The 12,351-nt window shown below is 37.8% G+C and overlaps 1 protein-coding gene across 1 annotated transcript in view; it reads left to right on the top strand.

Annotated features, from left to right (window-relative positions):
* The first annotated feature begins 8,394 nt into the window (after positions 1 to 8,394).
* LOC139732804 (protein phosphatase 1L-like) overlaps positions 8,395 to 12,351 on the top strand; it is a 60,826-nt gene continuing 56,869 nt past the window's right edge. Inside the window, exon 1 of the mRNA XM_071643645.1 lies at positions 8,395 to 8,953. Coding sequence (XP_071499746.1) covers positions 8,516 to 8,953 — 438 coding nt within the window. The 5' untranslated portion in view covers positions 8,395 to 8,515. The remainder of the gene's footprint in view (positions 8,954 to 12,351) is intronic.

The following is a 12,351-nucleotide window of genomic DNA, read 5'->3' as shown; positions in this document are numbered from 1 at the left end:
TCCGAGTAAGAGAGTAGTCTCACAATCTAGACCCACTTGGAGTATTTCTATATGTGCAAAAGGTATGGTGATATAACATTGATGTGACTTACAGTTTTGAGGATGCATTTGGGGTTACCGTATGTTACCTTTTCATCTTTAAATTATTAGAAATGTAAATATAGTGTGTCATAGGGTGAACTCAATGCTTGGTGAATTTTCCGCAAAAAGGGTCTGAACATAGACTAGTGTAACTGCCTGCTTTAATTCTCTCTCCCCTCTTTTGCTTTCTCTCTCTCTCTCTCTCTCTCTCTCTCTCTCTCTCCCTAACTCTGTCCCTCTACTCTATTCATTGAGAAAACGGTGCTGAACAGTCAGCCAGTCTCTTTGTTTTAGTTTGAGCTTTATGAGGAGATTTCCTCACTCTTCTCCTCACCTGAAAGAGAAGAGACTGCTTGATGTAGAGTATTACCAAGCCTTGAATAAAAGAAGCTGTTAGAGATGCTGTGTACAGTGCTGGGGCAGGAAGTTTGGGCAGTCTATGATTTGTTTAGTTCTAGGATTAAGCCCCCTACCAGAGTGTGGGAACGCTGTAGTGCTGTAGTTGGTTACATTGTGTATGTCTAGTTTATTGTCACCCTGTAGTGCTTGTATATATAAATGCTAGTGAATAGTGTATGTCTGGCCTCAGAAGGGCAAGGTTGATATAGATTTCATTTAAAGTTATGAGAGTTAAGAGTAATGGCAAGGTATATACCTTCGACCATGTTATGTGAAGTTATCAGTGTTTCAAGAAAAATATTATGAAGAAATGCATTTGCAGAGCAAATGATTATTTGTTGATCAAGTGAAGACTGAGGGTGGAATATTATTATTTCAAGGGTCTTGTGCGCACTAATGACCTGCAGTCTTAGAGATTAAAGATAGTGAATCATTGAGTAGAAATTATAGGGATGATTATGCTAACATCCTTGTAGTTATATTCATTGGATTGCTATAAGTAAAAAGAGAGTTAAAGATTGAAAGGAGAATATGTTTTAGTATATTATTTCATGACATCAGTTATGGTAAAATAGTATATGTTATAGACATCAGGTTTACTCATGTAAGATAACAAGGTTATTTTGAAGGCATGAATATAATGGTTGATTAGTTAAGATGTTATAGTTTTTACATTCGTATTTAGTGAATCTAATATTAATGGGGTTATGTTTGTTTTTAAAGGCAAAAGGATTACAACGGTAATCTGAGAGTTTTGGTTGAATTAGTTTCAAGAATTATGAAAAGCTCATTCCAAGGAATGATAGACTGACATATCGAAGGATTTTTAGATATGTTAATAGTGTTTTAAAGTATGAAGTGTTTCGGGTTATAAGGAGTGGTTATTGTTGCTGTTGTCGTTATTATGGTATAATCGATACAATTCGTATCATGAAGCGTTACAAGTTATGATGAGACGTTCATCAGTACATGTAGTTTCCTATGAATGTATTTCATAAAAACTCGAAAGTAGCCCCTGTGACTCTGAACTGATGCTCGTTGCGCCAACTTAATGAAAAGATCTTAAATTTGGCTAATATCTGCATGACAAATTGATTTTCATTTGGATATCGATTACCATTATTAAAAATAAGGGAAATTATTTTGTGCCAAATAACACATTATAAAACGATCGTTTCAAATCTCTTCTACAAATGTGTTTTACTTGAGAATCGGGGCTGGTGGATTGGATTTTTTTTTCTCTCTCTCTCACATAGTAGACATATGGTTATATATTGATAAACTTTATACTGGTAAACTTCTATCACAGCTCTAATATCTCATCACTTTTTATATGTACGATACTGCACGACTTCGAGACAACAAATCACGCATGGCTTCCCTTTTTGGGTGTCAGTCGACAACAAATGGTTTATACACATTCAAAGTCATGAACCCATCTGGGAATCTGATACCAGTTAAAGCCAGGTATTTGTTTCTATAATATATCGATCATGAAGTTTATAAAAAGTTGCGAGTATAACAAGAACTCGACTTTTGGAGCGCGCTCGGTAACCACTTTGTACGTGTGAATGCGGCTAGTGTTCTTACAAACAAACAAAAAAAACAAACAAACAAACAAACAAACAAACAAAAATCAGTGTTTTAATATTCAATCGTTTCTCTTCATCAATTCAATTAAGGGTGCTAGGCCATGTGGGCATTGGAGGGAGGGATCGAGTAGGAATATATTGCCAGTCGCAATGCTTATTTAGACTGAGGATAATGATGATGATGATGAAAACTTTGAAAGAGATTTCGTGAAGTTGTTGTTGATGGATTGATGACATGAAAAAAAAAGTATTGATAGTGGTGTAAGATTTATTGCTTGTGGTGATATGTATACGATGGTAATACGAGTGATAATCGTGGTGATGATGATAAGATGATATCCAGTTGTGAAATGATAGTAATGATGTTTATGGTCGTGCATGGTAATCTAATGAAAGCAATGATGGTATAAGTGATGATGGTTGATATTAAAGGAAACCAAAACCCAAAGAACAATATGGATTGAGTGACAGCAGCAATATTAGCATTACACATCGGTGAAAGTTTGAGGAAAAATCGGACAATCAATGCAAAGGTTATTCGATTTTATATTTTTGGTGTTGTAATCACTGAAAAACAGAGATTACTAGAGACCATGACGTCTTCAGTGGACAACAATGTAAAGAAAATATAAAGAGAATTCCACAAAAAAATCAATAAAATTACACATTCCCGCAACTTAATTGATACTGACATAATTTATGCTAAGGGTAGTAATCATTCCCCCTACTTTCTGAAAGTGGTTAATCAAATGCTCTTCCATTACTCAAGAAAAGTGAAAAAATGTTTGTTTTCTTTTATTTTCTTTATGTTGTTGCCCGCACATGATGTCATGCAACCAGTGGTTCCAACATCAAAACGTTAAAAATTCATAACTTTTGCGTTGATTGCCCGATTTTCCTTAAACTTTCAGTGATGTGTTCTACTAATGTTGCTGCTTTCACTCAATCCATATTTCTTTGTGGATTTTGGTTTCCTTCAATGATGGTCGTGGTGGTAGAGGCGACGATGGTACGTGACGAGAACTTCGGACTATAGGGTTGGCAATGATAAAGTGAACATCAAAAAATTGTTGATAGAGCAATTCAAACCGTAATACTAGAGCAATTTTGTACATGTATGGACTGGGAAAATGATTTGATTTTGTCGGACATAGCACATCTTTTGATTTTTGAATGCCGATCCAAAATGCCTTTTTAAAGCTGATTGAATTAAACTATTTATAGAGAGATTTTATCGATCAAAATCGATGATTACTAGCTCTACCCCAGTTTCTCTTCCCTCCCCCATCTTCATCTTGGATGTTATTCCTTGAGAATGTAATCATATATCTTGATATGTATGTATACATGAACCTGAACTAAGGAGCCTATACTAGGCCTACGCCTTTCTGAATCATCGTGAAGTTGGAGGATAAACCCAAGTTAAAGGGTGTGTACAGTTCTGGTCGAGGTGAGGATTTAGCTTTTAACATTTTGTGAGATATTCAGAACCCACTCTATGAAATGCCAAAGAGCATGCAATTCTAAAGGGTATCAAAAGTTTATTTGATGAAAATCGGTTTTGAAATGGCTGAGATATCCAAAAACAAGGTGAAACAAAGAGATCCTAATAAAGTTGTGGCATGTCGCCTTTTATTATTTTCACTTTTTGGGATATTTCAGCCATTTCAAAACCAATTTTCATCAAATAAACGTTGAATCCTTCTTAAAATAACATGGTCTTTCATATTTCATAAGAGGTTTCTTATTATCTCACTTAGAAATGTTCAAAACATGAATCCCTTACCTCAACCAGTACTGTACAGTCCCTTTAACCCAGTAGTTCATCCATGTTACCCAAGACCCAATGCCCATTTCGAATCTGATTTTGTGGGGGTTAATAAACATGATCAATGTTGATAACAATAGCAATCGCTGCAACTGTAGACCTAAATATATAATACTTTGATTATAATTTATTCCAAGCTTCTATTAGATTTCCAATTTACTTTTTGCAAGATATTGATGACGACGTCGAGTTTGCATGCATCCTAGTAGGGCTCACACCTGTACAAATAAAATGGAATGTCCCAGACCCCTTCACAAATTCGTACCAAAGATACCAAAATAAATGAAGAAAAAAATTAATTTAGAATCAATGATGTAGTTTGGCAAAAACTGAATAGCTGTAAATATTGAGTATGAATTCTTCTACAAACTGCATTTTGGTTGGAAGATGAAAGCTTTTCTGATTGAATTTGAGGGGACTTTATTTCATTGGCTGCATGTAAAGAAAAGAGGTGATTTTTTGAGTGAAGAGAACTCGTAGTTTGGCTTTGCGGACCCTTGGACAGAATTTGAGCCGAAGAACCCACCTGGGAAATTTGATGGATGAAAGGGTATATCTCACTTATCCAGGTTAGTGAAGATGAAACATCTCATTTCTCCCAGCTATTTACGGAATTTTTTGAAATTTGAATTTTAACACACGTTTCTAAGGGGAATTATTTACCCGTGTGAGCCCAGTAACGCAAGTCTTGCGAGACATAGGAAAAGTGTCACCAGACGGCGAACAAAACCACACCTATAAGGCAAAGGCGAACGCGATGCCGATGACATGTGAAGTGGAAACACACACACACACACACACACACATACACACACACACACACACGCTTACACACACGCATACACATACCCATACACACAAACCCGTTATGTTTCTGTTTGAAGGACGGCGTCTCATTCTCACATTTATGTAATCTGATTCTGTGGTTAGCAGACGACCATGCCAATGGTACTGTGTATAACAGTACAAACTCAACGCCTAACTGCCCAAGTCATGCAGAGTCCACGCACATGCGTACAAAAACCGTTGTTGTTGTTGTTGTTGTTGTTTTTGTATTTGAGGCGCGTCATTCAAATATGAATATTTACGCCTTTATCTTTATAATATAATTATTTTACATATAATAAATCAATAAAAATTATAACTTTTTACTATCATTTTTATGCGCGCTATGTGTCTGCTGTTATACGGTTGGGACAAATAAGTTCTGGTGCATGCTGATCGATGGCAAACTCTGATCAGCCCGGCTCGTTACATTGAGCAGGCTTCTCGGTCGCGCACACAGACCTAGATCCCTCATTTGCCGCACTCAGGACCCTCTGCCCAACGCATATATGGTGCACAAGCAGACTCCCGAATACGATATATAAACATCAAAATTATAATATTATTTCATATATACTTTCCATGAAATAAACATATAATTTACAATAATTCATTTTTTTTTCATTATGTAATAAGCAAACATCCGGTTGTGCAGTGTGCAAATCTAAATTAAATAAAACTCAAAAGATAATTATCTGTATAACTCTAGAAGACTTATATAAGTCTTTTAGAAAACCTTCTTGTTCTCTTCACATATGAGATTAATGCCCTCAAATGATCAACATTTTTTGTGGATAATACTTTTCTGATATCCCGTTGATCTTTGCCTCCAATGTCTGCGATCAACATGGCTCTCTCTATCAAATATTTCGGACAATCATATAAAAAATGGCTTAAATTTTCCTTTTCGGGGCAATAGGGGCAGTTGCCTGTTTCATGCAAATTTACTTTCCACTTATCATAATTCAGTCCAATATTACCCATACGGACTTGATGAATAAGTATTTGTTCTTTCCTGTTTTTTAATCTGCATTCATATTTTCCACTTACATACTTCTGTACTTCTTTTAAAGGGGACTGTGTTTCTTCCCATCTTTTTTGCCACTTCTTGTTAAAATAACTACTCAAAACACATTTAACTTCCATCTTGTTGAGTCCATTATTGATTCCGATATGTTTCTCTTGTAGGGCTGTTTTTGCCGCTTTATCTACTGTCTCATTGCCCGTGATGCCACAGTGGCCGGGCACCCATTCAAAGTGTACTATCATACCCCTGAACAGCAGGTGCATCGAAAGAACGTGTATTTCTTTCACAAAAGCATCTTCGAATTTACATGTTTCAAGGGCCCGGAGAGCACTTAAACTGTCAGTAAAAATTACTACTCCTGTATACACATTACTAAGTTGTCTCAACCAGGTTAATGCCATAAAAATTGCAGCAAGTTCCGACCTATATGATGACGTGAAATCCTGCAGTCTTTTCGATTCACTGTATTTGTAATAGGGTGCGAAAAAAGCAGCTCCCACTATGCCTGTTTGACTTCTGGATCCGTCCGTGTATACATGCAAGTAGTGACTCCACTTCTTTTGTGTAATTTCTAAACTCATTTGATTTTGAAACAATGGATTATCTGACTTCGATATTAATCCACTTAACTCAGTTGAGACATTCACTTTTGGGATTTGCCAAAGTGGGATAGTTAAAGGAGTTACCTGCTCAACAGGCATATCGAGGTAGACTTCCTCTTTCATCTGCTTTATCCTGTTTCCAAAGGAGTTACTTGAACAAGTTTTGTTATCATAAAATCTATATTGCCAACAGTCCCCTACATCTTCGAGCAAGGGGTGGTCGGGAGTTGTTTCAATTCTCTTAATATACCTTGCACTCAGCAATTTTCTCCGCATATCTAAGGGCATCTCTCCTGACTCTGTTTGGAGAGTTCTCAGGGAGGTTCCGACTTTGCTACCCAAACATATTGTCAGAGCCTGATATTGAACTGAATTGAGTATATTTTTGACAAAATCAGATGCCGAGTCATATGCTTCACATGCATAATCCAATAAAGAAAGAATAAGGGATTTATATACTGTTATCAAATCCTTTATTCCACCACTCCATTTTACATATGCCAAACATTTAAGTATATTTATTTTCTTTTTACTTCTACATGCTACGTCTTGTATATGAGATTTCCACGTTAACCTCTTGTCTAAAATAACTCCGAGATATCGGTGTTCTTTTCTCTGAATAAGTGGTTGTTTGTCTAGATAGAGTAAAATGGGCTCTTCTTTTTTGGATCTTGAAAACAGTATTGGCACTGTTTTGGGGGATGAGATGAGCATGCCCCATCTTTTGAACCACTCGTTAAGTATATTCAAGTATCCTTGTAAGCATAACACAACCTCGGTGATGTCGTTACCTGATTGCCATATTACGCAATCGTCGGCGTATAATAGGACTTTGGGGTTAGGCCCAACTGGAATATCCCTGAGCATCAGGTTGAACAGAATGGGGCTCAAAGGGCTTCCTTGGGGTAATCCGTTAACCATCTCCATTGTTTCAGATAGTGCATTGCCCACACGCACCTGAAAGGTGCGCTTTGACAGCATGTTTGCTATAAAATGTAGCAAATTCCCTCGAATGTTTGCCTTCCACAGTTTGACCAGGACGGCTTCGGGCCACAGTCTATAATATGCTTTAACTAGATCAATAAATACTGCGACTGTTTTAATACTCACTTTCAAATTTTTCTGTATTTCATTTTCCAGGTGAATTATATTATCCACACAGCTTCTGCCTTTACGGAATCCACTCTGTATCGGAGATAATAAATCATTCTTTTCCACCAAGAAGTTTATCCTCTCTTTAACCATAATTTCCATAATTTTCATAAAACAGGGTAATAATGTAATTGGTCGGTAAGAACTCAATTCTGTGGGGGGTTTATTTGCTTTCAGGATTGGGATCAAAATTGAGTGTTTGCATGCTTGTGGTATAAGACCAGTTTCCCAAATTCGATTGTAAATTAACAGTAAAAGTTCTTTAGAATGTATGGGCATGTTGCAATAAACCTCATATCCTATTCCATCCAATCCAGGCGTTGTGCCTTTTCTTGAACTAAGTGCTCTCTCTAATTCCCGGAACTGAAAAGGTTCATTATAAACTAATTCACGACTGCTGTCAGAATCTGTCCTCACCGATCCCCAAACTTCACATATATCCTTATAATTCTCATCATTTTCCTCTTTCCCGCCTACACTACCGAAATATTTTCCTAAAACATGTGCTTTGCATTTATCGTTGATGATAATGTCCTCTTCGGAGTGTAAAGCAGGCATGTTTTTTTGTTTCACAGGTATTCCGTTTAACCTCTTTATTGTTTGCCATACCTTTGAAACTGAGGAGAAGCGGTTTAGTTTCGCACTGAAGGACTGCCAGTAGTCGTGTTTGGCTTTACGGATGGTCCTCTGGGCTTCTGCTTTCCTTTGGGCTTCTGCTTTCCCAACTTGTACACTGATAGTCTTTGCTCAAGTGACACAATTGGCACTTTCGACGCGTTAGGGTTACGGAAAAAAAAATCGCCTCCGGGCTTCGGGTACGGTACATCAATGTACTTGCACTCACGCTACGTACGAGTACATTGTACTATAGTACATGTATAACGCCTCCATATATGTGGCGCATGGCGAAGAGAAAATGCCAGTGGTCAGTATTATGAATATCATCTGTACTTGTGAGACAATTTTATGACGCTCCGTAGCCTAATGAAGTGATGTGATACATTTCGAAATGACTCTTCTAGCATTAATCAGTCGCTTTGTGCGTGGAACATTGCTCAAATACGAAACGCTTGCATTGGTCTTCGCGCTGTTGTTTCTCTACGGCTACGTCTTCCACAGGGACCACATACTTCGTTCTGTGTTCAGACGGACTCTCATGCACACGGACACCGGGCCTGGGCCGCCTGTGTTTACGCGGTTACCTGGAGGAAGCAAGGGCGGTTCATCAAATGCAAGATCAACGGGAAATGGCAATTTGAGATATTTTAGGGAACCATGGGAAGATAATGACGAAGTTGAACACTGGGAATTAAGGAAAGATAATGTAGCAGTGTATGCCATACAAGGCAGGAGGCCTGGAATGGAAGACCGTTTTGACTACGCCACTGGAGAAAGGGATGGATTAACTGAAAAATTTTATGGGATATATGATGGCCATGGTGGAGAGGTAATTAAAGGGAACGTAAACCCAAATAGCAATGTGGATTGAGTGAAAGCAGCAATATTAGTAGAACAAACCAGTGAAAGTTTGAGGAAAATTGGACAATTGATGCAAAAGTTATTTTTAACATTTTTAACATTTTGGTGTTGGAACAGCTGGATATGGAGACTATGTAATGTTAGAGAGGTTATGACTTAGGAGAGGACAAGACGACAAAGAAAATAATTACAAAGAAAATTCATCAAATTTCAATTTTTTAGCATTATGAAAGAGCACTTGACTAACCACTTTCAGAGAGCAATGGGGATAATTCCTACCCTTTAAGGGTAGCAATTATCCCCATTGCTATAGTTTTAAATGTCAGTATCAAGTTGATGGAATTTGTAATTTTTCATGAAAAAAGAATTTTTGTTGAATTTTCTTTTATACCGTTATTACCGGTATTTTCATTATATTGCTGTCCACTCATACGTCCTCACCTCTAGTAGTCTCCTCATCCAGTGGTTCCAACACCAAATACAAACTTTAAAAATTCATAATTTTTGCATCAATTGTCCAATTTTCCTCAAACTTTCACTGATATGTTCTACTAATGTTGCTGCTTTCACTCAATCCACATTGCTCTTTGGGTTTATGTTCCCTTTAACCTGTGTGTGTGTGTGTGTATGTTTGTGTGTGTTTAAACAGTTCCAGGCAAGATGATGCATGGTGCATGATATATTGAGAAAAAATTGATTTCAAGACAAAATGGGGTAAAATCGTGAAATGGGTTCCACCGCAGTGCGCGTGAAATAGGTCCCCCCGCATTACGCGTGCAATTTGTGCATAATAAGAGCAAGCAAGGTTGCATTAGGTTTAAAGGACAAGTTCACCTTCATAAACATAAGGATTGAGAGAATGCAGCAATATTATTAGTAGAACACATCAGTGAAAATGAGGAAAATTGGACAATCGATGCAAAAGTTATGAATTTTTGAAATTTTTGTGTTGGAACTGCTGGGCGAGGAGACTACTACACAACTTGTGATGTCATATGAGTACAACAGAATAAAGAAAATGTAAAGAAAATTTGTCATATTTTCACTTTTTTCACACAACAAAAGAGCATTTGACTTGCCTCTTACTAAAGGCAGGGGGAATAATAATACCCATAACATATGTCGGTAATGAGTCAAGGGAATGTGTACTTTTTTCAAAAGGTGAGATTTTGTGAAATTCTCTTTATATTTTCCTAATAATATTGTTGTACACCTGTGACATCGTACATTGCAGTAGTCTTCTCATCCAGCGGTTACAACACAAAAACTTCAAAAATTCATAACTTTTGAACGGATTGTCCAATTCTCCTCAAACTTTCAATGATGTGTTATACTAATATTGCTACATTTTCTCAATCCTTATGTTTATGAAGGTGAACTTATCCTTAGGGAAGCAGTCCTGAGATTTTCACTGTACTGATAATTAAGAAGAGTAAAAAATATAACCTTTCACCAATTTATACGCGTGGACATCAAAAATTGTCTCCGTACGCGATTTTAAAAAAATAATTCCTGCAAGCGATTGTGTAAGAGCCTGCCAAAAGGTGCAACGTCATTGATGCCCTACTCTCAAGTTGACAGCCGTGCCTCAGAAAACCAATTTAAGTGTTCAAAATGATCATACAGTTGAACCTCTCGTATCCGGACAAGTCGGGACCGGGGCTCATCCGGATAAGGGATTTGGCCGGATACGGGAGACTCAATGCTTTATACATGTACATATACATACACATGTACTGATGTAGCCCATTGTAGTACCACATGTAGTAATGTGTATACTGCAACCTTTTCATTGTTACACTCAGTAACAGACCCCAAAATAGGGGTTCGTGTTTGCAAGAATGAAATCATTTTCTTTTATAAATTCTTGGGATGATTTACCTAAATAATTATGAAGAAACGTATCAAGTATATGTAATTCATGTGTGTTTGTGTAGGAGTTCTCAAGGAGTTGGGAATCCCCCTTTCCTCCCGTTATTATTTAAAAAAAAAAATTACGGCGAGATTTCGTCCGTATAATAGAGAGATCCGGATAAAGGGAGGCCGGATAAGAGAGGTTCAACTGTATCTGATTTTTTCATAAAATGTGACAATATGTTGTTTTATTATTTCAAACAAAATATTTCAAGCTTATATACAATTAATATGAAAATAAATAGTAAACATGTGTTTATAAATAAAAACTTGGGATGACGAGCTGAACATCGCTGGAAAGAGTTGTGCATCGATGACGTATGACTCTCTGCCAAGACTTGCTCATTTGCAGAGTCACACTTTTTTAACCGAAATGTACGAGCTTATTTGGTGATTTGAAAGTTTGTTTTTGATGAAAGTAGTTCATTGGAGGTACCAACAACAACATATTTTTTTTTTAATTTCGTGAGGACTGCATCCCTTTAACTAGAAAAGCACTCTGAGAGCGCAGACCTCTTGGATCTGCCAAGCAGCTAAGACCCATAACGTTACTTTCCACCAATGATCTTGCTCTTACATAGAGATCAGTGATTTCCACCCATACGTGCGTAATCTGTGTGCATGCTGAAAAATCACCCAATTTCCCAATATACGTTGAAGAAGCCTTTGTTACTTCATAAACCCTCAGCTGGGCGGTGTGCCTTGCCCGAGCAGAAACTAGTAGTCCGGGAGCCAGCGGGGGTCAGCCTAGCTGAAAAGGTTACCAATTTTTATGTATTTATATAGCAATTTAGTACATCTATGCCCCTAAGTATGGAAATGCACGTCTGGCTGGTCATCAGTGGTGGGTGTGGCCAGGAGGGCCAAAAAAAGGACCCCTCAAAATTAGGCTAGCCTAGCTGGAAAAGTAACCCCATGAAAACAACTGGAACTTGTTTGTTACACTATGACCATTGCCAGACGTTTTAAGTGGTGGGGGGTAGCTGCCAGACGCTCTTAAAGGCCCAACTCCAGCTAGGCTAGCCTAGCTGAAAAGGTAACCTCATGAAACCCACTGGAACTTGTTCGTTACACTTACAGGATAAATGAATGACCATTGCCAGACGTTTTAAGTGGTGGGGGGTAGCCGCCAGACGCCCTCAAAGACCCAACTTTTTCCAGCTAGGCTAGCCTAGCTGAAAAAGTAACCTAATGAAACCTACTGGAACTTGTTCGTTACACTTACAGGATAAATGCATGACCATTGCCAGACGTTTTAAGTGGTGGGGGGTAGCCGCCAGATGCCCGTAAAGACCCAACTTTTTCCAGCTAGGCTAGCCTAGCTGAAAATATAACCTAACGAAACCCACTGGAACTTGTTATTTACACTTACAGGATAATATGCATGGCCGCGTTGCCAGACGTTTTAAGAAGTGGGGGGGGGGGGGGAGCCGCCAGATGCCCTCAAAGACC

This window comes from Diadema antillarum, unplaced genomic scaffold, assembly GCF_040938485.1.
Source record: "Diadema antillarum isolate AM-2024a unplaced genomic scaffold, OU_Dant_1.0 seq00000450_RagTag, whole genome shotgun sequence".
NCBI classification, from domain to species: domain Eukaryota; kingdom Metazoa; phylum Echinodermata; class Echinoidea; order Diadematoida; family Diadematidae; genus Diadema; species Diadema antillarum.
Note: the sequence above shows the minus strand (reverse complement) of the source record. Positions and strands in the feature narration are given on the sequence as shown.